General features: G+C 37.6%; 1 protein-coding gene across 2 annotated transcripts in view; it reads right to left on the reverse strand.

Annotated features, from left to right (window-relative positions):
• Positions 1-23716, reverse strand: part of Trpa1 (transient receptor potential cation channel subfamily A member 1) — a 50536-nt gene extending 26820 nt beyond the window's left edge. For both annotated transcript variants that reach the window (XM_042666889.1, XM_042666887.1), the window contains exons 1-10: positions 23615-23716; positions 16605-16764; positions 14446-14621; positions 9080-9187; positions 6153-6261; positions 5839-5984; positions 5117-5253; positions 2951-2999; positions 1063-1162; positions 145-245 (exon numbers count right to left, since the gene is read on the reverse strand). In XM_042666889.1, the coding sequence (XP_042522823.1) occupies positions 145-245; positions 1063-1162; positions 2951-2999; positions 5117-5253; positions 5839-5984; positions 6153-6261; positions 9080-9187; positions 14446-14621; positions 16605-16764; positions 23615-23716 (1188 nt within the window). The remainder of the gene's footprint in view (positions 1-144; positions 246-1062; positions 1163-2950; positions 3000-5116; positions 5254-5838; positions 5985-6152; positions 6262-9079; positions 9188-14445; positions 14622-16604; positions 16765-23614) is intronic.
• Positions 23717-25731: the final 2015 nt, after the last annotated feature.

Below are 25731 nucleotides of genomic sequence, written 5' to 3' on the forward strand. Positions count from 1 at the left end.
ATGTTCAAATGCAGCATTTTTATTTTAAAACAGTTTTGAAATCCCTGAATAAATTTTCATATCAGTAAAATTCATAGCAAACAAAACCAGCTTACTTCCTGCAAAACACAGCTCAGTCTGTGAAAATCCACAGACATACCTTACCTGCATAAACTCAGGTTGCAAATTTTTTAATCCATAAGGTTGCTGTACAGTCAAATGTAAGAAGTTACGTCCAAGATGATCTTTTATATCAACCTTGGCACCTATAAAAAAGAGTATAATATAAATTAGAATTCTTAACATTTATTGAAAGGATGGCTTATGGTAAATTTTCAACTTAATATCTTGACTAAAACTTTTTGCCAACCTTCAACAGAAAATTTAATGTAGATGGAAAAACTAAATGTTTAAAAATATGGTGCATGTTTGTGTGTATCTGTGCACATGTACATGTGTGTGAGGTAGAAAGTGTTTGATATATTACATTAATACATAAAGCCATAACTTAAAAAACATTTTGTTATCATAAGGGTGATGTATATAGGGGTTACAGTTACATAAGCCAGGTAAAGAGTTAATTTCTTTTTGGACAATGTCACCCTTAAACCCTAACTTTTGAAACATGGAGCAATTGGAAGATAAAAAGAATGAAATGGGGGAAGAGCTCTTTCTTCTCTGAAGAGAAAAAAGGAGAGGGATCAGAAAGATGAATAATGGGAGGTAAAGTGGAGAGGAGAAGAGGGGGAGGGGATGGGAAGAGTTGGGGACAGCTCTACTCTTTGTTCTCACAGCAGTAAGTTAATGGATGTAACAGGGATGGTTACAACACCTATGCCATAGAGAATTGACTCATTTATAGACAACTGATAGAATGTTCAGCAAACACCTGATGTGTAACCATTGCCTATGAATGTTATCTATCACTATTCTGAAATCATCTTTTAAATATTGCTCCTTTACTAGACATGGGAAGTGTTTCTGTTTAATACATAACAGGTGAAAGTCAAGGCTTCATATACAGGAACACAAATAAATAAATAAGAGTTTATTCCAAAGACTTGGCTTGCTCCATCTTTGTACCTTTAGAGAGTAGCAAATTCACAATATTCCAAGATGCAGAGGCCGTTGCTAGTATCAGAGGAGAGCGTCCTTCCGAATCAGTGGTGTTGATATCTGCTCCCTGAGACAAAGTAAGTCATTCACAAAGAGCTATGCACAGATCAATCAGCTTGCACTGAAGTATCAGAAATACACTGGGATAGAGCATCTATATTATGGACACTACTCAAGCACATGACTAAGCATTGCATTACGTGAAATTTCCCTCTATTTTGTACATTAGAATATCAGAAATCAGGGCTTTTTAGGATAATTTCAATGTTGAAAATATTCTCACATGTTAGGTGTCTAACTGCTATCTTGTAATAGTTGTATTGCTTTGTAAACCCTAAAAATAAAACCCTCTCATATCGAAGCTAAGAAATTATTTTAAATAAACTTGTAGATTGCATATATGAATTTTATGTCATCTGACACAGATAAACTAAAATAACTACATTGAAATTACTAAGGTAAAGTTTTCTGTTCAGCTTTTATCTGAGACAATTTTTATTTAAAGGCCCAAATGATGGCATATGCTTATCATAACACTTACTCAAGAAACAGAATAATGATTTGAGGCCAGCCCTAGTAAAAATAAATTAGTGAGACTCAATTTCAACAAACTGAGTATCTAATTGATATCAATCATCATCTAATCGATCATCTAATCAATATCATCTATGTCAGAGTTATAAGTTTTATAGTTCGAGGCCAGCCCAGGGAAAAAATAAAATAAAACAAAGGCAAAAGCCCCTATCTGAAAAATAAGCTAAGAGATAAAAAAGGCTAGGCATGTAGCTCAAGCAATAGAGTACTTGCCTAACAAGTGTGAGTCCCTGAGTTCAAATCTGCATACCACCATGTTCTAAATTTAACAATTATATTTTATAAGTATTATAAAATATTACAATGATAATGTTTCCTGGAACAAAAACAAAAAAACAAAAAAGAAGCCTTTGAGAATTTCCTGAAAATAAGTCTATATTTTGAACAGGGTAATCCAAAAGTTTAAACACTGATTATGGACATTTCCCTTCGTTCAGGATCTAGTGGACACGGGTGACTGGCTGCTGGTCCCCTCTGAGAGACTGGTGTCAGGTGCAAGTCTGCCATAGTTCTCTTGCTAGCGGAGGGAACAGAGGGCAGCATCCCCAGGAAACCATGTGTGTCAAAATACCCATGATGTTCACTGAGGCCTTCTAAGATTCTTCTACATAATCATTATGATTTCAGTAGCTGTTACTGGCAACACACTTGTGTTATATACATGTGAAACCCTATTTTTAGCTACTATGGTGGACCTATAAAGGGCTATCATACATGTATCCATTTACAGGACTTGTAAAACTTTAATTCAAAAGTTGATTGCTTACAGTAAAAAAGACCTCATGCTTACATTTGCAAGAATTCCTCAATAATTTTTCTCAATCTCTTTGTTTTTCCTGGCTTGACAGGTGGTGGCGAGGCATGGGACTAAAATCTTACTGGCAAGTGAAGGCAACTTAAGTTGAAAGTCCGTGTCTGCCTCAAGCCACTGATGCTGAGGAAGGATTAGTGGAATTCCTTAAGACCTGTACTCCCAAGAAAACTGGTTCACGGACCATCACAAGGCCTCTACTTGCAATAGCCAAATAAGCTCTAAGCAGGAAAGCATTGATGAGGACATCAGAAGGCACACTTTGGTAAGAAGGTTGGCCATGATACATCCCTACAAAATATATTCTAGTTGCCAACATGGAACCCTTTCTTCGTTGCTATGTGAGAAACTAACAGGTGGTTTAATTTTGAAAATCAAGATTATATATTTAGATAATGAGTTTTCAACTGTAAATAATAAGAAAAGTACACTTATTGGCTGAATAATTACCACTGAAATTAAGTAGTCTGCTAGCTCATGATGATCAAATAATGAGGCTCTGCAAAAAAGAAAATTGAGATAATATTGATAAAAATATAGAAAACAAAGTTATTATACCAGAACACAAGTCCTTAGCTGAAAATCAAATAATATGATATGTTAATGATTAGTAGTCTCTCAGAATTTACCACTGATTCTGATTAGCATATTTTCAAAGTCATGGTGATAGGAGAAAATCAAATTCAAGCAAGACACACCTAAAATTTACCTCTGGAGTTCAATAGCCTCCCTCCTACCCCCCCCCCCCCCACCTCCTCCCCTGCCTGGGACCTGTTTAGTCACAAAAGCTAACAAGATAACTTTAGCTTTCCTGAATGTTTATGAAGCCAACACTAATGGAGAGAGTTAAAGTCACAGTCAGTTAAAAGGGTAGTGCTAATTAGTAAAGCAAATAGTAGAGCAGCACTGTAACACATGCTAAAACCATGTTTTATAGTGTAAATTCCATTTCTATAGTCCTTTCACAAACTTTATCGCCTCTTCTTGGTCCTTTATTTATGGATTTGAGAATCAGATTTTTTATTTTTACCAAAAGCCTCATAAGAGGTTGCTTTTCTGGATAAAAATATTAATTATATTTAGAAACTTTAGGAGTTGAAATATTAAGTCTCTATTTTTCTAAACCAATTCCTTCTTAAGCACATTTGCTATTTAAGATTGTATTCAAAAGGTTCATTTTAACTATACTCCAGTCACCAGATTTCCAAATTGAATAATATTGGAATCAAAGAGTTCTAAAAACCTCTGGTACCTATCAGAGATTTGAATCTGAGGGTCTTCTTTGGCATTGGAACTTTATAAACAATTATATGATTTTATTATATAGCAATTTGAGAAATTCTAGTCTAGATGTTCCCCAAACTCCCTAACTCTAAATTTTGCCTTCTTTCAAAATTTTTAAGAGTTCCTAGCTGGTTCTTGTCATATCACTAGTCCTGGATTTATATAATATATGCAAGCTTGTTTTCCTAATCTTCTGTTGTGATATATATTTATCTTCATAACTGATTATTCCTTCTTAACTTTTGAAAATCTTTATTTTTAAAATTTTTAGGTTATTATCTTTCTTGATTCATTTGAAGTAAGTAAGTCTTTTGGTGATTTGTTGCTCATAACAAATTTGTTGCTCACAAATTTTTCAGAAATAGAAGCTCCTTTTATCCATGAATATTTCATAGCAGTTAATGCATATTCATCCTCATATTTAGAAGCCTAAAATTTAGAAGCCACCTTACATTTTAGCTGGAGTTTCTTTTTTCCCTTGGAAGTACTGTAGAATTTCTGGTCCAGTTACCTACTGTCGATTTGTGAGCTCTTTTCTGACATTCCATGATTCAAGTCTAATTAAAAGTCTGTGGCGTATGTGTGTTTTGCGATTGTTGTATTAGAAAAAGAGAAAGAGACAGAGAGAAACAGAAACAGAGACACAGGGAGGAAGAAGAGAGGAGAGGAGAGAGAAACAGAGAGCAAGAAAGAAATTGAGGGAGAGACAGACTTCTCATCTACTTCTTTTACTCACAGGGGGACAGATTAACACTTCCCCCCAAACTTCACAAAACTTCCCCCCAAACTCTCAATCTACACCCCTTATCCCAGTATGAAGACTATAGTTTTAGGCACTTTACTTACTGTGTTTCTGTTAAACTGCAAAGAAATATGTCATCTGGGGAGATTTTTCCCCAAAGCAGCATATTTGGAAAATATCTATCCATACTTGTGAGGGCCAGTAGAAGAGATTGGAGGTGTCTCTGGGTTTTGCACCTGTTCCTGCCCCATTGTCTTCACTGAGCATGGGAGAACTGAAGCAGGATGGACTGAAATGGCTTAGAAAGTCAAGTGTGTTGGCTTTCCTTAGCACATAGGAAGTTATTCTTGAGCCTAAATCTAGTGGCCTAAGAATACAGAACACACCAATGAAAATTTTATTCTGTAAAAATCAGTTTAACATTGTGTTCTGATATCTAGGCTATAGAAAAAAATCCAGTTGAACTATAGGACCTTTGTTAGTTGTTCTTCTCTCTTGGGCTAAAATTGTTTAGAATCTTTTTGCTGAATGTATAATTGAACTTGTGAAGGTTAAACATCTTTATACAGAATGAGAAGTGGGGAACTTGCCTGTGCAACAGAGTCTCATGATTTCCATCAACAGCATTAACAATATCATTGCTACCAGAATAGGAAGAGATCATCATTTTAACAATCTCAGTGGCTCCTTGGGTTGCAGCAAAATGAAGGGCCATGCACTTGCCATTCTAGAAACAGGTTTGATAGCAGAGTCAGTGTTTATATCTCAGAGGAGGATATAACTTATATACCATTTTGTGGAAAACATGTTGTTCAACAAAATTCCAGACACTGACAGGCAAAGACCTGAAATCTATACTTTTAGTCACCCATAACTGGCCCCGGGGTCACTCAATTCTTGTATATACATATCCTTAGAAATTAGTTAGACGATCCAAAACTAAAATATGTTAACTGTTCAGGATGGAATTATAACCAAAGATATTCATGATTGGAATTCAGAATTCCTGGATGACAATAATTTATTATTGTACTTGAGGGAACACTTTGAATTATTTAATGATGGATAAGCTGTTTGTAGTCTTTACTGCATCTGCATTTGTAATTGTTTTAGATACATTGAAATTTACAAATATAAAAATCAAGATATTGTGCTTTTACTAGAACAGAAGGGAATACTATATACTTTCTGCTATATACATTTCCAATTCACATTGACTGTAAATAAATTGTAATGTATCTTGAGATACATTACAAGATACATCTTGTGATGATTCTAAAATAAAAGTATCTTACAAAGTATGAACAAATACCTCCTGCAGGTCAATGTGTGCGCCATTGTCCAGACACATTTTAATCATTTCCAAGTCACCACTCTGAACTGCCAGGTGGAGTGGGCTGGCTTTCTTGTTATTCACAAAATTGATATGAGACTCCCGGGTGTATCCACTCTCCTCACCTTTAGAAGGAAGTATAATTTGAAATGAACATTTCAATAAAATAAGATTTTATAAGGAAATTTAGACTTACATGAAAGATTATGCAGAGATCCTATTAAAAACTTTTCAAGCATATCTGCCAGGACACTCTTCTGTATTTCGAAGAATTAAAGCAAGTCTCCACTCACCAAACTTTAATATTAGTTCCATGCATTTTTTGGCACCTGAAAACGCAGCCTGGTGTACAGGGTAATCTCCCCATTTATTCGACTTACAGAGTTTTGCTCCTTTACTTAACTGGTGGAAAAGATAAAGACAAAAGTCAATGACATGAGTTAAACCCGAAATCACAAGAGTGAATGTGTATATCTGTGCCATTCCTGGAATGTTCTACTTCCCTGGGCCACAATAAAAACATAGAAACTTTGTACTTATACAAAAATCTATGAAAGACAGTAATTTCAGAAGTAGGCTAAGATTCTTCAATATACTTACGTTATAACTTTTGAAGATGGAGTAACACCGTGATTCAAAATTATCAACTTGATAACTCATAAATGCAACATACTTTAATGGAATGTATGAATACTTTTTAAAAAAAGAATATCATGATCTCTATGCTGTGTTGCAATTTCTATGAAAATAAAGTGATAGTCTCCAGATTTTTCCTTTATTTATTTAAAGTTAATAGGAACTATATAAACTATAAATAAAGATTAATAATATACCAGCAGTTATAAAATCAAGAAAATCAGTTATTTTCATTAATAAATGTTCTTTACTACACAAAAATTAGAATTAGGATTTATCATTTCACCTGAGCCAATCACTTTGAAGTCCTATTTTGTATACCTTAACTTCAATTTTAAGTACCTTTCACCATTATGATATATCAGATTTTGAAAGTAAATTCTTAAAATCTTGCCTCTGAGAGCCAGGATGAGCATATGCATGTTTAACATATATGTGTGCCTCTGTATAATTTTGTGTTCTTAAAAATGGAGCATATGCCTCAAAAAACCATATTGTTAACGAATATATTTTTGAGCAAATTCTTTATAAAACAATACCATCACACAGTATATACATAAAACTTATACTTGGAAAGAGATAACATCTTAAATATATATGCTCATATATGCTTGTAAATATGCATATATGCAATTATGTATATATGTATGTATGAACATATATATGTATATATAATTGTTCTAATTTTTCCTATTTTCTATCTAATTATTTTTAGTTTTTGGTTGGAGTGAAGTTTATTTTCATTCTTTTTATTATGTACTGTATTCTCTTTTTGGTATAATCATGTCAGCTTGTAGGCTACATATTCATTTCTAAGTCTATCTAGTGAATATATTAACATATATTTGCACATGCAAGTATAGGTAATCATTTTAAAATGTTTTCATTTTATGTTCTTTCTTTGGAGTGTTGAATAAGCAAAATCAATGGTAAGATTCAGGGGAGAACTCAATGTAATTTCATAGAAAGGCTAACTCACAGTTCAACCAATAAAACCAGAAAGGAGGTACTTGAATAGAGGAGTAGGGTTAAGGAGAGAGGGGTAGATGAATGAAGAAAAGGAAAGGGAGAGAATAAAATCCTAAACTTTCTACAATATTAAGAAAAGCAAGGAAAGGACTGGGGTTGGGAGAGATTTAGAAGAATGCTAAAAGGGGTGACATTGATCAAGATGATTTGTATTCATAAACTGCTTTATTGAATGGCAACTCCTTTGTACAACTACTTAAAGATAATAAAAATAGATAATAAATACAGAAACTGCTCTGAATAGTACACATCAGATTAAAGAATATTTGAAAGATAGCCTTGGGAAGTATTGCCATTTTCACAATGTTAATCTTTCCAATCCAGGAGCATGGGAGTTTTTGCCATTTTCTAAGTTCTGTTTTGATTTCCTTTTTCAAGTTTTTAAAGTTTTCATCATAGAGGTCCTTCACTTCTTTGGTTAAGTTAATTCCTAGGTATTTTTATTACAAATGGAGTTGCTTTCCTGATTTCAGCCATACTTTTCTCATTTTGGCATACAGAAAAGCCATTGATTTTTGGGGGTTAATTTTATACCCTGCTCCTTTGCCAAAGTTTTGAATCAGCTTGAGTAATTTGGGAGTGGAGTCTATGGGATTCTTTAAATACAAGATCACGTCATCTGCTGCTTTGTATGTCCCTCCCCCACAGTATAACCCCTGCTTTCACTGTATTTGATGTCGGTATAATTTGTGGAAGGGAAGGGGAAAAACAAGTCGTTTAAATAAGGATACAGGTGGGCCCGTTGCAACAAAGAGAAGTACAAGTTGTCATGTTGAAAATGAACTTTACAACTTTGGTGGAGGGGGGAAGGATTGGGAGGAGCGGGGGGAGGATGGGAAGGGATGGGAAGGAGAAACAAAGAAGGAGGCTACAATGCTTGATAAGAAATGTACTCATTATCTTGCGCATGTAATTGTAACCCCTCTGCACAGTATTTTCACAATAAAAAATTAAAAAAAGAATATTTGAAAGAAAGCTATTGCCTGGAATTCTAGGAGTGCATTAAAAAGGTAATGACAGAAGCAAATTAAGTCACCAAATTGTAATCCCCATTGCTAGTCTTTCTGGACCCCCAGGTAGCCTTTCCTGAGAGTAGACTGGTTCTGCACACTCAGGACAGTGATTGAGAATCGTTAGTCATTACATTGCTGAGATTTTCCTGTTTGAAAACTGAGATAACAATGCTGCTCTTGGGAGCTGGAATGGCTATGTTCCCTTTGGTTTTTATATTATGGGTCAAATAATTCATCTTTACCTTTGACTACTTGGAGGCTCAGAATTAAATATCTTTATCAACATTACATGCTAGTACACTTTGCAATTTCATTCTAGCCTAAGTCTTAGTTTCATCTTAATTTTTCCTGCCTATATTTCCTTGTACTTGAGTTTTCTCACATCTTCCATGAAACATTATTTCAACATGATTCATATGCTCCATATTCAATGTCAAGTCCATTTAGGATCTAAGAATGTAGAAAGACATAAAAATATACAGAACTAAGATTTTTAAACCAATCTTCTGTGAAAAGAAATAGCAAAATAATATCATACAAACCAAAATATTCAGTGCTTCACTATTATCTCTAGCACATGTGCTCAATACCGCTGTGTTTCCGTTTTCTCCTTCCAAATTAATATCAGTAGTGCTGTGCTCAGTTAAGACCTACACAGGAGAGAGGAACAATTGTCAAGAAGATAATTTTCAGATTTCCAAATAAGAACTTATTTTCCCTCGACTCTAAGCTCTCAGATGCTGAGATGACTTTTTCCACTTTATTTAACTCTCTTAACAAACTTGCATATAATGGATAGAAAGTAAATTAACCAAAATGGATAAAATTATAAGTGTAATATCACATCAATTAAGGCAATGTTGAATTATGGAACTGAAAATAGAATACAATTATAGATACATATTGGAGTTTCGCTGAATACTTACTATTTTTTAAAGTGAATTATGTTAAGTGATATTTTCAAAAATTACTTTGTAGAAGTATTTGGAATGTGTACACGAGGTGAATGAAAGAGGCATGGGAAGACAAGGAAGAAAAGAGAAAGAGAAATGATAGAAGGATGGGATTCAACTGAACAAAAATTACTTCATGTTTTTTCTTTCCTCCTAAAACTAACATCTTTGAACTGACCCACCAGATACTTCTCCTCTTGATAAAATGGTGTGATAAAACTATGACATATTTTAACTTTTTAAAAGGTTTATTAAATAACTATGTTATCAGAGCACATTCCCAATAGAATATGTCCCAGTGTGAATGTCAGCAAATAAATTTGGCCACTAAGAAGCTCTGTTCCTAGGAGAAACTTCTAGGTTTTAGGGCTCAACAACATGAGGAAACTGACAATGGATACAAGGAAATAAAACCAAAAAGATCATTTCCTTGATTTTAGACAACTTCTCACTCTATTCCTTCAAAAAATATTTTATTGTCATTGTAGAGGTGATGTCCAGAGGGGTTATAGTTATATGAGTCATGTAATGAGTACATTTTGTTTTGAACCAAGTCATCCCTTCCCTCATTCTCTCCCAGTTTTTGCCTCCTCTCATCACCCACAAGTTGTATAGTTCATTTTCCACATAGTATCCAGTGTTGTATTTGTTTGTCCTTTGTCCTATCTTTTCTGTGCTCCCTTACCCTCTCAAAGACAAACTAACAAGCAAGACAAAAGGAAGACAACAAGAAACAGCAACAACCACAATAAAACCCCACTTATTTCCATTTCTTGAAGGCCATTTATTAAAATATTATTTATATACACATAGCTATTGAACCTTTGTGATCTGCTCCTATAAATATCCTCCTTTGGTCTTACTTGTGTGACTATCTAGAGACCTGTATAATTTACCATGTCCCATAGTATTTTCTTGTTTAGTATCCAGTGTGTTTACTTGTATGTAGATTTATAGGCACATTCTTGTTACCACAAATGAGGGAAAACATGAAACCCATGTTTCTCTGGGTCTGGCTTACATCGCTTAATATGATTTTTTCCGAGTCTTTCCATTTCCTTATGCATGGATGGAATGTCACTCTTTCTGATACATGAGTAGAATTTATACACACACATACACACACACACACACACACACACACACACATTTGTCCACTGAGGGACATCTGGGTTGATTCCATATCTTGGCTATGGTAAATCATGCTGTAATGAACATGGTTGTGATTGTAGCTTTAGTGTGGCTTGGTTTGTGGTTAATTGAATAGATGCCCAGGAGTGAGGTTTCTGGATCATAAGGAAGCCCTATGTTTAGTCTTTGAGAAACCTCCATACTGCTTTCCAGAGTGGTTAAACAATTTTACATTCTAACCAATAGGGTAGTAGAACAGATCTAGAATTGCATATAATTTAAACAGCTTTTTTAAAGTTATGCATATGACAGTACAATAACTATACTCTAACAAATGCTACAAATCTATAATCTGTGACATTTAAAGGGTTAAAATGAAAAAAAATCTCTTTGTATAAATGTTGAAAGGTTCTTTTACACATGATACTAAGCCTTCAAGTTCTATCTTCTAGAGAGAGCAATGAAAGTATACAAATTTAATCATGACTAGGCATTTCTGGAAAGCTGAGAGGTGAACTCTCTAGAGATCCCTGAGCTAGGAATCCAAAAAGGGCAAATAAGTTGATATTTTGAGATTACATCCCAGAACAAAGACTATATGGAGATAGAAGACCACTGACTAATTCCCAGTCCAATGGGCCCCATAGAATATTGTACTGCCTATGTATTGTCCATGCAAGAATGTGAGGTGATACACAGATTACACCTCTTTTACTTTATAATCATATTGGCAATGGTGGAAAGTCTCAGGGAAGACTAGAAGATACTCTGTAAATGGTCAAGGGCTGGTGGGTGTAGGCCAGTGCTCTGGGCATATGTGAAGAGGTAGGCTTTAGGGCTTTACTCCAGCTGCTTCCTATTCCTGATATCTCTACTGAAGCAGATGGGTTTAAGAATAGTTTTAGATGATGTTATGGCTGGTGACACCAAGAAAGAAGAGATTATTTCAGTCCTTTCATGACCATACATCTCTTCTTTTTCCAGTCATGACCCAGCAACATTTCTTTTATGTCTACAATCTAGTTTATAAATCTGTTATGAGCTTATTTTAAATCCTTTTTGTTCTATTTCTATGCAATAATCACTTTTCTGTATTTATTGGTCTGAAATTTTCTTTTTCTAATTCCCAAATCATACTTTTAGAGTCAAGATTAATTATATTAATGGGCATTTGTTTCTGAAAAGTCTTCAGACAGCACCTGACATTGCTGAGGGTTCCCTACAAAGACTAGGGACCCAACCCAGTGAACATGGAACATGTATAATGTAGACATTAAAATAAAAATGTTTGTTGGGCACCAGCAGCTCCTGTCTGTAATCCTAGCTACTTAGGAAGCTCAGATCTGGGGATCATGGTTCAAGAACTCCAGGAGACTCATCACCAATTAATCATAGAAAAAGCTGGAAGCGAAGCTGTAGCTCAGTGTTAAAGAGTGCTGGCCTTCAGCTAGCCCAGGCCCCAAAAAAGTGTATTCTCATGGGACTTTCTAATAACCTTCCCAGAGGTCATCTTGCTACAGTTTTATAGTTCCTCAGCAATCTCCTCTAGTCATTCATTCATTCATTCATTTAGCAGCCACCATTTACCAGTACAGTGCTGGGCACTAGAGACATTAGCAAAGCAGAGTTCTTCTTTCATTGATAACCACCCAGTGGAAAGAAAAGCATGTGAATATTTATTGACAATACTACATGTTAAGAATTATGATGTTCAAATCAGATACAGCGAGACAACATGAAGCAGGCTTCCCTTCGTCCCTGTATGCCCATTTTGGAGGGCTAAAAGTTTTTTGTGTTAAAGGGAAATGGCTCTCTTTGCTTATTTTTTTAGTAAGTTTTTTATTGTGAAAATACTATACAGAGGGGTTACAATTACATGAGCAAGGTAATGAGTACATTTCTTATCAAGCACTGTTGCCTCCTCCTTTGTTTTCCCCTTTCCATCCCTGCCCTCCCATCTCCACAAGTGCACTCCCCCGCCAGTCCCCCCTGCCCCTCCCCCACGCCAAAGTTGTAAAGTTCATTTTCAACATAGCATCTTGTACATTTCATTGTTGCAATGGGTGCATCTGTATCCCTATTTAAAAAATTTGTTTTTGCTTTTCCCTCCCCAAATTATACCAACATCAAATACAGTGAAAACAGGGGTTTTCACATACAGTGGGGAAGGGGCATACAAAGCAACAACAAAAAAAAAAATCACCTTATAAATACGTTAGAAACAATAGCAAGAAAGAAAAAACCACTTGTGTCCTTATCTTGGGGTTCATTTTGCCCAATATCATCTTATCTTTACTTATTTATACATAGTTAGATTTGGGTATGGCTTAGTACAAAAGCAAAATCATCATTACCAAAATTATTTCCACAAGAAAGCTTATTGTTAGCTCCAAATAGCTTAACTTAGAAATGAACATGAAGGGGGCTGGGAAGGTGGCTCAGTGGTAGAATGCTTGCCTTGCATGCCTGAGGCCCTGGGTTCGATTCCTCAGCACCACATAAGCAAAAAGAAAAAAGCTGGAAGTGGTGCTGTGGCTCAAGTGGTAGAGCACTAGCCTTGAGCTGAAGAGCTGAGGGACAGTGCCCAGGTCCAGAGTTCAGGCCCCACGACCGGACCCCCACCAAAGAAAAAAAAAAAGAAAGAAATGAACATGAAGAACATGATTCATTTGTAAAATGGCATTCTTTGTTAAGGAAGTACATGTATTTTCTATTGTACCTGTGAGGCTCTGAGATGTAGTTGAAAAGTCAGGGACTAAATCTAATTTTCACCTGATGGACATTCACCAATATTTCCTTTCTTAGAAGAAATTCACTCTCAACTTTTGAAAAAATAAGAAAATTTCCCAATGTTGTCTATGTATTTTCTGCTAGCCTGTATTCTGACAGGCCTCCTGCGCTAACAAAAACAGCACATTACAATTGTATTTTCTATCTTTGCCAAAGTGCTCATGACCTTCCTACTCTGAATCATAAAATCAATGAGACTAAGAGTGCCAAAGCCTGATCTTGGGAACTTTTGAAAGAGACAAATTTCTAATTCTTGTTTTCATCATTCAGGATGTTAGGCAAGTTATTTAATTTTCTCTGCCTTATTCAGCTGTGAAATAATAGACTTAATGTATAGATGTTTCTTAATGAGAATTTAATAAGCACAGAAACATTAATTGTTGGAAATGAACTTTACAACTTTGGTGCGAGGAGGAGAGGGAGGTACGGGGTGGGAAGGGATAGTGGAAGAAAAACAAAGGATGGGTAACAATGCTCAAAAAGAAGTGTCCTCATTACTTTACTCATATAACTATAACCCCTCTATACAGCATCTTTACAATAAAATAAAATTTAAAAATGAATAAAATTTATGGTAGTAAAATGGGCATTAGTGGCTCACATTTATAACCTTGCTACTCAGGAGGCTAAGACCTGAAAATTCCAGTTTAAAGCCAGACCAGGCAGGAAAGTCCATGAGACTTTTGTATTCAAATAATCACCAAAGAGCCAGAAATAGAAGTGTGGCTCTAGTGGAAGAGCATCAGACTTAAGCAAAAAGGCTAAGTTATAGTGCCTAAGACCTGAGTTCAAGCCTCAGAATCAGCACATATAATAAGCTAAAGCTATTTTTTAAATGTCATCACCATCGCCATCACAACCACTACCATCACTACTATCATCATCATCAGTTGTTAAGAGTAAATACTTGTAATGATCACATTTCATTTACCGTGGCAGTTTAGATTGGTCACTATGGATCTGGAGAGAGAAGCAGCTATGGGCACCACACCCCTCCAGCAGTCAGGCCTTCAGAAGTGGGCTGGCACACTAACCTTGGTGATCTCATTGTACATGCCCTGCACAGCTATGTGAAGGGGAGCCATCATGTTGCTGTTTCGGAGGTTTGGGTTTGCTCCTTGGCCGAGAAGGAACTTCACACTTCCAACCTGGTTGTTCTCTGTAGCCCAGTGCAAAGGGGTGTTTCCATAATCATCCATTGCATTCAGCACTGGAAGACAATAGCAAAGTGTTTTGTTCTAATTCCATTGAATATCCCCTAAGTACCTGCACACTTTAGATCTCAGTGCCAAGTCTAAGTATAATCAGCTGCATCTCCTTTATGAGAAATGAAAATACAGTTTTAGTTGGGCACCAGTAGTTCACAGCTGTAATCCTACCTACTCAGAAGGCTGACATCTGAGGATCACAGTTTAAAGGCAGCCCAGGCAGTCTGTGAAACTCATAATTGCCAATTAACTACAGAAGAGAAGCTGTAGCTCAAGTATTGGAGCTCAAGCCTTGAAAAAATAAGCTAAGGAACTGTGCCCAGGTCCCAGTTCAAGCCCCCCCGTACTGTCACACATTAAAAAACAATACTAGAGTTTCAGTTCTCAAGAAACATCTGATGGGCATGTTTGGAATTAAGGCAAATTTTTGGAACTGTGGCACTGATCTTGTAAGCTGAGATAAATTTCAGTCTCTAGTATCCACAAGAAATAATAGATAGTCCTATAGCCAAATGTTTCTATCTATTTATGAATTTGGGGGCTGTGGTAAAATATTGAGATCATATAAGAGCAGAAACTGTATGCCAGGCAATCTATGTGTTCCATGTAACTGTGATTTCATCCAACCCTCAATAGTCATTCCATCTGAGCAAGCTGTAGCCACATGTCAAGCACCAAACAAGGATCTATACTTTTACCCTTCTACTCTATAACCAAATAACTTGAATATGACCTCATCTTTACTATTTTTCACAATTCATTTGTACAAATGTTATTGAGGCTATTGACCTCTCATATTTGATGTCTTTGGACTAGCTGGTCCTTGGAAATTCATCAGTCACAATGCCTTTCCTTGGCTTGGACATCATCATTACTCTTGTCCACCTCTCTCTTGTCTGTTCTAATCTTCCTCTACTATTTATCTCTAACTGTTGGTCCTCAGGGCTTAACCACTTTTGTTAGCAATGAATGGTTTCCTAAAGCACATTTCTCACTGTCATCTACTTCCTATGCAATAATAGCCCCTGGTAATGAGGGAAATCCTTTCCTTCTATAGTTCTGGTTCTCTACTGTGCATTTCTAAGTAGTGATCCGCTAGCCTATATAAACTCAGTATGACCAAATCCCCTTAACTTCAGACACTCACTTTGTTTCTGATTAGTTTTAGGCCTCCTCCCTGGGATGGTTCGTTTATACTACTAGCCTACTTCCCTATGTTAGGAATCTCAAAATCAGGCACAACTCCAGTACACTTACTCTTCAGATTCAATCCTACTGTCCAGCACTATTGACACTGCACGTGATATATCCTGAATCTCCCCCTTGCTCTATTTCAGCCACATGAATGGAATTTAATTTTCCCTTTACGCTAAAAAACAAAGGAGGACGCAACAATGCTTGATAAGAAATGTACCCATCACCTTGCTCATGTAATTGTAATCCCTCTGTACAGTATTTTCACAAAAAATTAAATAAAAATAAATAAATAAATAAAATGGATTTCAGAGAAGATGTAGTTTTTGAAACAATATCTTGCTATGTAGCCCATGCTGGCCTCAAACTCTCCATCCTCCTATCTCTTCCCCTGCCCAAGTAATGATATTAAAAGCATCTGCCACACACACAGCTTGCCATCAATTTTGAATTGGCCTTCTAATACACTTTCACAGTATTGGTGGGGTTCTATCATAAAGATTTTATCCTACACCTCCCTGTTTAAATATCTGTGGCGTCCACTATTTCATTGTCTAATGTTGGATTTCCCAGATATGTCCAATGTTGGATTTTCTAGGCTAGGAGAGAGAGGATGTCATAACTTAGGAGACAAAATTTGAAGAGCAACCAAATATAGGGAAATTCACACTCAAGTGACATATTCTGGTCCTTTGTATACTAACATACCCTTCAGAATCTCTACATATCACAGATCTCAATAAAGCTAAGGATGATGGATCTGTGGAACCATTACAGTAACATTTATTTACCATCACAAGAAGAGCCACTGATGATCATCTTCATTAATTCAACTTGACCTTCAGCCGCAGCATGATGCAAAGGGGAGACATTCTCATCCTCATCTTTGTTTGATTTCCTTAGGTTCCTCATGCATTTGTGCAATTTATACACACTCCTTTCACAATCCACCTATAGGTAGAGAAAAATATGTTACCCTAAACAAACATTTGCAAAATGTATTACTATAAAGTTACTCACTTTATAGCTTAAAAACTTTACTAGTAACTAGGTATCAGTGGCTTATGTCTGTAGCTACTCAGGAGGCTGAAATCTGAGGATCCCAGTTTGAAGCCAGCTCAGGCTGAAAAGTCTGTGAGACTCTTATGTCCAATTAACCAGCAAAAACAAAAACAAAAACAGGAGTGGAGTTGTGGCTCTGCTGGTAAAACACTAGCCTTGAACAAGAAAGCTACTGAACAACTCTCATATTCCAGTATTCAAAATTATCAAAATGCTTACAGATAGAAGGTAAAGCAAATGCATAAATGTTGATAGCATGCAAATAAGTGTTTTAGTTTTCTTATCATAACTTGTAAACATTGTCTACATTTTCTAGACACTATTAGAAGGCTCACAATTTTCAAAATCTTTTGTACAGCAGCATTTAAATATACTTTATTTGATGATTTTTATTAAAAGTTATTTCTAGCACTGTTATTTACACTTGAGAATGAAGAGGTATCAGTGAAGCTAAAAGGCAGAATTTATTCTACTGCTAATATGTATTTTAATGTGTGTGTGTGTGTGTGTGTGTGTGTGTGTGTGTGTGTGTGTGTGTGTGTATGTGTGTGTGTGTGTGGCGGGGGGGAGTCGTGGGGCTTGAACTCAGGACTTAGGCACTGTCCCTGAACTTCTTTTACTCTAGGCTAGCACTTTACCATTTAAGCCAGAGCTTCACTTCCAGTACTTTTTTTTCTAGTTTATTGGAGATAAGAGTTTCAAGGACTTTACTGCCCTGGGCTGGCTTCAAACCATGAACCTCAGATCTCAGCCTCCTGAATAGTTAGTATATGAGAAACTGGCTCCTGGTTTACTGCTAACATTTTTACATTGCTTACATATGATGATAATATTGGCCACATGCTAAATCACAGATGCCAGAAATGCCAATACATTAGGTATTCTGATGTTTGGCTACCACAGGAAAGGTAAAGTTGAATTGCATGTTGGGACGCCAAACCCAGGCAGAAGCCAAATGTTGACACATTCCTGATGTATATGGTAGCCTCCTCTGGAATCCCAGCATTTTTTTGGGGGGGGGTCCAGTCGTGGGGGCCTGAACTCTGAGCCTGGGCACTGTCTCTCAGCTCTTCAGCTTAAGGCTAGCACTCTACCACTTGAGCCACAGCGCCACTCCAGCTTTTTTTTTCTGCTTATGTGGTGCTGAGGAATCGAACTCGGGGCCTCATGCATACAAGGCAAGCACTCTACCACTGAGCCTCCTTCCTAGCCCAAGCCCAGCATTTTCAAACCTGTGCTGTGCTGGCTTGCTCTGCTTATTTGCTTGAGGTTCTTCACTTACATGAATGACATCTGATGCTTCTTCTTGTTCTACATCCATTCAGCTTCCTTCAGCTTCCCACATCCAACCTACCCCTGCTGATAGCCCAAGAGACCATCCTTCCCTTACGCTTCTCTCATATTCTCCCTGGAGTTTACTATGGACTCTTCCATACTCCACAAAATGTGGCATTACAAAGAACTAATGGTTATAGGAATTGATGTGTTCTCTCTTGTTTTAAGATTGCTAAACACTTTAATTTCTAATATGATAAATCCTTCCTAGTAGCTATAGCTCAACACAAACAAGGCATTCTTCAGGATGCTCCATATTGTTTAAGTTTAATGGGATTCTGAGAATAAGTTTGAGAAGCCTTCTAGTCCTTTCGTGATCTCTTATCTAAAAATATATTCAATATTTACTACACATTTGTACATTTAATTCCATAAGTGTAAATATCTTTCTAGAGAAATAGCAAAGGAAAGAGGAAGAAAGGAAAGTTTAAAGCTTTATAGACAGCAGGAGAAGTTACATAGTATTTTATACATTAGAAATCTCCTAGACTATTTGTTAAGTTTTAATTTTCTAGAAGCATAAACATATCAATACAAAAAAATAGGCAAAATAAGTGGAAATACATTGTATTCTACAGTACTATACAGGTTAAAATAATTTCTCAGTATATCTTCCAGAAGCCAAATAAAAGTTTCCCTAAAATTTTAATAACTATTTTCTATTTTTTAATTGACAATTAACAAATGTGTGTGTGTGTGCGCGCGTGTGTGTGTGCGTGTGTGTGTGTGTGTGTGTGTGTGTGTGTGTGTGTGTGTGTGTGCTGGTATTGGGACTTGAATTCAGGCCTGGGCAATGTCCTGAGCTTTTTCACTCAAGGCTAGCACTCTACCACTTTGAGACACAGTGCCACGTCCAGTTTTTTGCTAGTTAACTGGAGATAAGAGTCTCATGGACTTTCCTCCCCAGCCTCCTGAATAGCTAGGATTACAGCCACCAGCACGCAGCCATAATTCTCTAATCAATATTTTATTACACATACCAAAAGCAAAATGTTTTACAAGTCAGTCATTTTTCACAGAAGCCACTATAAAACATTTTCATGAAAATGCAAAAAATAATGTCTCCTAACAAAAGATTAATACATCTACTTTATATTTTGTTTGTCATTTATATATTTATATATGTTTGTCATTACTCTAATTTGTTATTTTAAAGATAGGACATTTCTTATTACTGAAAAGAAAAGCTGCCAAAGTAAAATGCTGACATATATACAGTATTTTCATGCAGTTAGAGAAGTCAAGTTGGGATAAGAATTTAATCTCAAAGACTTGAACTTTGGATTCTGCCTTTGTTATCACAAGGCAAGCAGCAACTAAGAAAGTGGTTTTCTACTGTGGCATGGTAAAGATCTGTAACTTGTCCCTGGGTACTGGTGGCTCATGTCTATAATCCTAGCAACTCAAGATGCTGAGATCTGGAGATCTAGGTTTGAGGCCAGCTCAGGCAGAAAGTTCCATGAGACTCTTATCTTCAATTAACCAACAAAAGCTGGAAATGGAGCTGAGGCCAAAGTAGTAGAATACTAGCATTGAGTAAAAAAGCTCAGGTACAGTACCCAGGACCTGAATTCAAGCTCCAGTTCCAGCACACATACATACACAAATATTTGTCAATTGTCAACAACAACAACAACAACAACAAAGAATTCTGTATAAACCACATATACCTTTAGTGGCTCCAGCATATAGGAATGACCATTGAAATATTTCTGAATTTACACGTAATCACTAGTAAATTTAATTTAAGATGAGCTTCTTACACAAATGTTACTTCTTTAATGTCTTGCTTTATCTTAGAATCAGTTAGGAAGCATTTTAGCACTTGATTTTCATGTTTTTTGAATGACAATGAAGGGATTTACCTTCTGTGCTCTCTGCACTGGAAAGGACAGTACACAGGTATTGTAAGCCCTGTGCTGTCACCCAGTTTTACACTCTTTAGGTGCAGATGCCTCCAAGTACTATGGAAGTCATAGGAACAAAACAGCATCTAACCACTGAAAAGAAACACATGAGGTGGGCTCTCAGCCTCAGGCTAGAACCTGATATGTTTTCAGGCTTTGAAGAAGTTCATTAGAGAAATGTTTGCAGGTAAGCAAGCCTAGACAAATCATATATGCCCAGTGGAAGTGGTTTCCTATTACTGGGTCACCAGGCTCTATAGGATTTTGAGCTACAGGATTAGGTTCACATCTATTAGACGGCATCACTTTTACAGAAGCTAATTCTAATTCCTTTACATTTGAAATATCGAATCCATCTGTTATATCTTACTAAAGAAGTAGTAGAGCAAAAAGAAAGGAAAACTAAGGAAACAGACTATAAAAAAGCAAAGGCTAAATGCTAAAGTATTCACTTCCTTGAAAGAGTTATGGAATAAAAATAAAAGCATCTATTTGATAGTTCTTTTGCACATTTCTCATTTTGCAAGTGCTCAGTGATTCCACAACTTGGTTAATATTTCTGAGTGTGTATGTGTGTGTGTGTTGATGAATATATGTTATATGCTTTATTTATCAAATTGGAAGTTATCAAGAAATTCCTTAGAATTAAAAACTCTCCATAGAACTGATGTGAGTCTAAGAACTGAGATTTTTTATAGAATGATCTAGAATTACTGTACTTAATAAAATAACATATTAAAAGTCCTCAGTCTATAAGCTACCATGTGACAGTTCTATTCATTGGTTTTCTGGTTTCTATTTTGTTTTCAGATAGGGCTCCTCATATCCCAGGGTGGCCTTGGACTCCCAATCAGTCCTCCTGCCTCCGTCTCCTTATTGCTGAGATTACACGTATACTCTATATTCTTGGTCCTAATATAGGACCTAAATGATCCACCCAAATGTCTCCACTTGACTTAAACAACACAACTAAATAAGACATCAAGGCTGGAGGTATGGGTCAAGTGTTAACACAGTTGAGCACAAGGTCCTGCATTCAAAACTAACAGTAGCAACAATAAAAAAACTAAATATGTGAAAGCCTGGATATTGAAACTGAGTTGCAGAAATCCTTCAGCAAGTCGTGACTGGTTTTGTTTAATTTAAACTTTTTGTCTTCTCCTAAATTAATTCCAAAGACTTTATCCTATTCATTCATGACTCAGTTCTTTAACTAAGCCAAAAGGCAATGATTATTATGTTAGTATTAAGGAGGGGGGAAATCTGGTGGTAAATCTAGATAGGCAAAGAAATTCCTCTTTGTAAGCCTGGTTTGTGGGTTTGTGTGATTTACTACACATCTCTAACTCACACATTACTCACAGTGGTGTTAAGTCATTGCAAACATTTCACAATTTGGCAATTTCTACCCCAAGTCAAGCTGTATATGCCTCATGACTGTTATGACGTTAGCAGACAGAACTACTCACAAATAACTGTAATTCTAGCCAGGAAGTTGAGACTTGGAGCATCCAGGTTCAAAGTCAGCCTGGAAAGAAATGTCTAAGAGACTCCATCTCCAGTTAGCCATCAAAGAGCTGGGCCGGACACATAGATCAAGTGGTAGGGTAATGGCCATGAGCAAGAAAGCAGAGTGATATCAAGAGGCCTTGACAAGCCTTGGAGAGAGAAAGAAAGAAAGAAAGAAAGAAAGAAAGAAAGAAAGAAAGAAAGAAAGAAAGAAAGAAAGAAAGAAAGAAAGAAAGAAAGAAAGAAAAGAAAGAAAGAAAGAAAGAAAGAAAGAAAGAAAGAAAGAAAGAAAGAAAGAAAGAAAGAAAGAAAGAAAGAAAGAAAGAAAGAAAGAAAGAAAGAAAGAAAGAAAGAAAGAAAGAAAGGAAGGAAGGGGGGAAGGAAGGAAGGAAGGAAGGAAGGAAGGAAGGAAGGAAGGAAGGAAGGAAGGAAGGAAGGGAAAGGAAAAAAGAAAGAAAGGAAGGAAGGAAGGAATAAAGAAAGAAAGAAAGAAGGGAGAGAGGGAGGGAGGGAAGGAGGGAAGGAAGGAAGGAAGCAAGAAAGAAAGAAAGAAGGGAGAGAGGGAGGGAGAGAAGGAGGGAAGGAAGGAAGGAAGAAAGGAAGGAAAGAAAGAGTGAGAAAGAAAGAAAGAGGAAGGAAGGAAGAAAGAAAAAGAGAGAGAAGAATGAAAGAAAGAAAGAAAGAAAGAAAGAGAAAGGGAGGGAGGGAGAAGGGAAAGAGAAATAAGCAAAGAAAGAAAGATGGAAGGGAGGGAGGGAAAGAAGCAAAGACAGACAGACAGCAAGGAAGAAAAGAAAGGAAGGAAGGAAGGAGCGAGAGGGAGGGAGGGAGGAAGGGAGGGAGGAGGGAACAGAGGGAGGGAGAGAGGGAGGAGGGAAAGAGAAATAAGCAAAGAAAGAAAGATAGAAGGGAGGGAGGGAAAGAAGCAAAGACAGAAAGAAAGTAGTAAAGAAAGAAAAAAGGAAGGAAGAAAATGAGAGGAAGAGAGAGAGAGAGAGAGACAGAGACAGAGACAGAGAGAAGGAGGGAGGGAGGGAGAGAATAAATGATCACAAAGGCACAAACATACCAGTAGAGTGAATGAGAAGCTTCTTCTGCACTTACAGCAAAACAAGCACCTAAGTGTCTATCAGTGTAAAGCTAGTTACATATATTATTTTACCTTTCGATAATGGAGTCTTATGAAACTGCAAACAAGAACAGGTAAATCGTAAAGTGCTGAGTTTGAAAGTGTTCCAAAACATATTTGATGAGTAAATCAGAACGCACATCTCCGACCTCACACTTACGTTAAAAATATATGAACATGTGTGCATTTGGGTAGGTGTTTTTTTCCCCGGGAAAATACATAAACTGTCAACATGGTTCCACTGTGAGTTTGCGCTGGGGTTTTTAGTTATTGACAATCTGCTGTTTCAAAAGGGATCCCTCTAAGGAGGAAACCTCATGGCCCCTCACATCCTCAGACCAGAGTAGCAGCTATCTCTGCCTTCCGTCTTCTCTGCCAAAGCCTTTGTGATGCCTCTACTTCGGATGCCTCTGTTTCCAGAGTCCTTGTTTGGAAAGCACCACATGCAGGGCGCTGTGTCTCGCCATCAGACAGGAATGCTTCTCCACTCCAATGCACCGTTCAGCTGTTTGGCTCCCAATGAACAATCTGCCAAAACCTGTCCATGCCAAACAGCATGTCCATGCCAAACTTCTGATTCTAGGCAGTTGCCTAGAGGGAAGTTATCCACCCATTAGCAAGAACAAGCTAAACCGACAAGCCAACAAACAGAAAGGACCCAAGAGGCACCCTGATTGGAAGAAGCACTTAATAAGGTACATGCACCGCACAGTGAGCACCTCAGCCCTTAGCCTCTTCACGCTCACGGACGCACGTTTTCTTATCCCGAAGCTGCACCCCAGAAAACCCGGGGCCGCCCTCCTGCCTGCCCACACGCTGGTGCCTAACAGTTGTTCTATTCGCGGGTCGCCCAAGGTACCTTAAAAGAGTTATCCATATCGTCATCCACGCCCTGGTACACAACGCCCTGCGGCTCCTTCTTCTCCGCTGGTCGCAGCATCTTTCTCAGGCTACGCTTCATCGACTCCACCTGGAAGTCGCCAGGTGCAGCTGCTCCTGCGGGGAGCACGCAGGCGCGGTCGGCGGGCGCAAGCGGCTGGGACCCGGACGCCGCGGGTCAGTGCCCCCAGCTCACCAATCAAGCCAGGTATGGAATCCCCAAAGGCCCGCAGAAAACTGCCCTAAAGCCCGGAGATCTTCTAGCAGGAGCACTCGGGTCTGTGCTACTTGTAGGGCAGCAAGCAGGCGGGGCGCAGGAGGAGGCAGAGACGCAGCCTTGGCTTGGGCTGGGACGCGCCCCTTAGGAGAACAACGCGACTGCTGGGGTTGAAGTGGATTCAGTGAATCTGTTCTATTAAAAATCACTTCAGCCCTACCACGAGGGTGGGTGGGGAGTGTAGGGGGCGAATAAGTGAGGGAGGGAGAGGGTACGCCTGGATATATGGGGCGGGGGCGGGGGAGGGCGTTGTATTATTTGATACATTTTTAAAGTAGTTGTACAAAGGGGTTTTAATTCAACATACCGAGTTCACTGCATCTTGACCAATGTCCTCCTTTCCAACATTCTACATGGGGGAAATTTTTATGATTTTGTTTTTCTAAAGAAAACTCCTGAACCTGTCTTGCCTATATCCACCTCCCTTGGAGGGTCTCTTGGATTTGAAGTGTGTGTGTGTGTGTGTGTGTGTGTGTGTGTGTGTGTGTGTGTGTGTGTGTGTGTGTGTGTCTATTGGTTTGATTTTAAGCAAAACTCAGATATTTGGAAGAAACCACCTCCTATGTTTGGGATTAAATGAAGTCCCTCCTAATCCCAGGTCCCCAGTCTTTTGGATAACAGCAATATTAGCCTGCCTTATGCTTTCATATTTAAGAATGGTTTATATTAAGAGAAAGGTTAAACATAAACCACTATTGACTTGTTCGTCACCACCTTTGTTTGAGAGACTTATCTTCCTGGGCTTGTGTTTCATTGATTCATCAACAGTCTAGGTGTAAACTGTGTGACAGGGAAGAAGTTCCTGATCAATTGAGATGTTTTCCATTTAGGTAGAGATAAGAAAACCTCGAAAACTGCTGCTTACACATGTGCCACATGGGTAGAAAGCAAGAAAACTGCTTCCCAAAGCCATCTACTGCTCAGGATGGAACTTGGCTTTAACTGTCTTTTGCTTTGGCAAACTCTGCCCTAGAGTGTGGGATTTACACCTAATTGACACCTGGGGCACCTAACACAAGAAACACAGGAAGCCAGGACCTCAATACAGCTGACAATCAACCTAGGGCACACTGAGTTGAATTTAAGAGTAAGTAGAGTGGTCATGATGATCTTGAAGAATTGTGAAAAAGTCTCCCCCAAATCTTCTGATTGAAATGGCAAGTTGCAATCATTTCCACCACTGGGGTGGAATTAGAATGAATGTATCACCAACCATCTGTCCAGTAGTATGGATTATTGCAAGATTGATGAAGGATAATATAGATGTTGGATCTCGCCACCTGCACAGTTTTCCCACAGGCATCTCTCTTCAGGACATACGGAGCAGGGATTGGCCACACACCTTGCTATGATTTATCTGAAGTAGGTAATGTGTCTGGAAAAACCAAGAAAGGAACGAATCAGAAGGATGGGTAGAGACAGGAACTTTCGTTGATCCTGCTGTTTGCCTGGCATTTTATGTACCCATGGCCCACTATTTTGTAATGGAAATACCTTCCAAGAGTATTAATGTTTCTTGCTTCTTACTATGAATTATTGTGATCAATTGCTTTTCTCTCTACACTTAGCTGAGAAGGATCACTAAAGCAAATGAGAATAAAGAGGACTCTGCGAGTGATGGTTTTGGAAACTGGGACAGAGGGTATATCACAGCAGCAAGCATTAGAGCTATGTTAGCTCTGAGACAGGGATGAGGGGTTCAGGGAACTCCAGCCATGGAGGATGCTGGGAAAAGCATCGCTGGAAGTCAATAGCCCTTCTTTGTAATATCTTTTCCAGCACACAATTTCTACACATAACCATTTCTATAAATTTGCTCC

This window comes from Dipodomys spectabilis, unplaced genomic scaffold, assembly GCF_019054845.1.
Source record: "Dipodomys spectabilis isolate Male_0828 unplaced genomic scaffold, ASM1905484v1 ptg000015l, whole genome shotgun sequence".
Taxonomy (NCBI): domain Eukaryota; kingdom Metazoa; phylum Chordata; class Mammalia; order Rodentia; family Heteromyidae; genus Dipodomys; species Dipodomys spectabilis.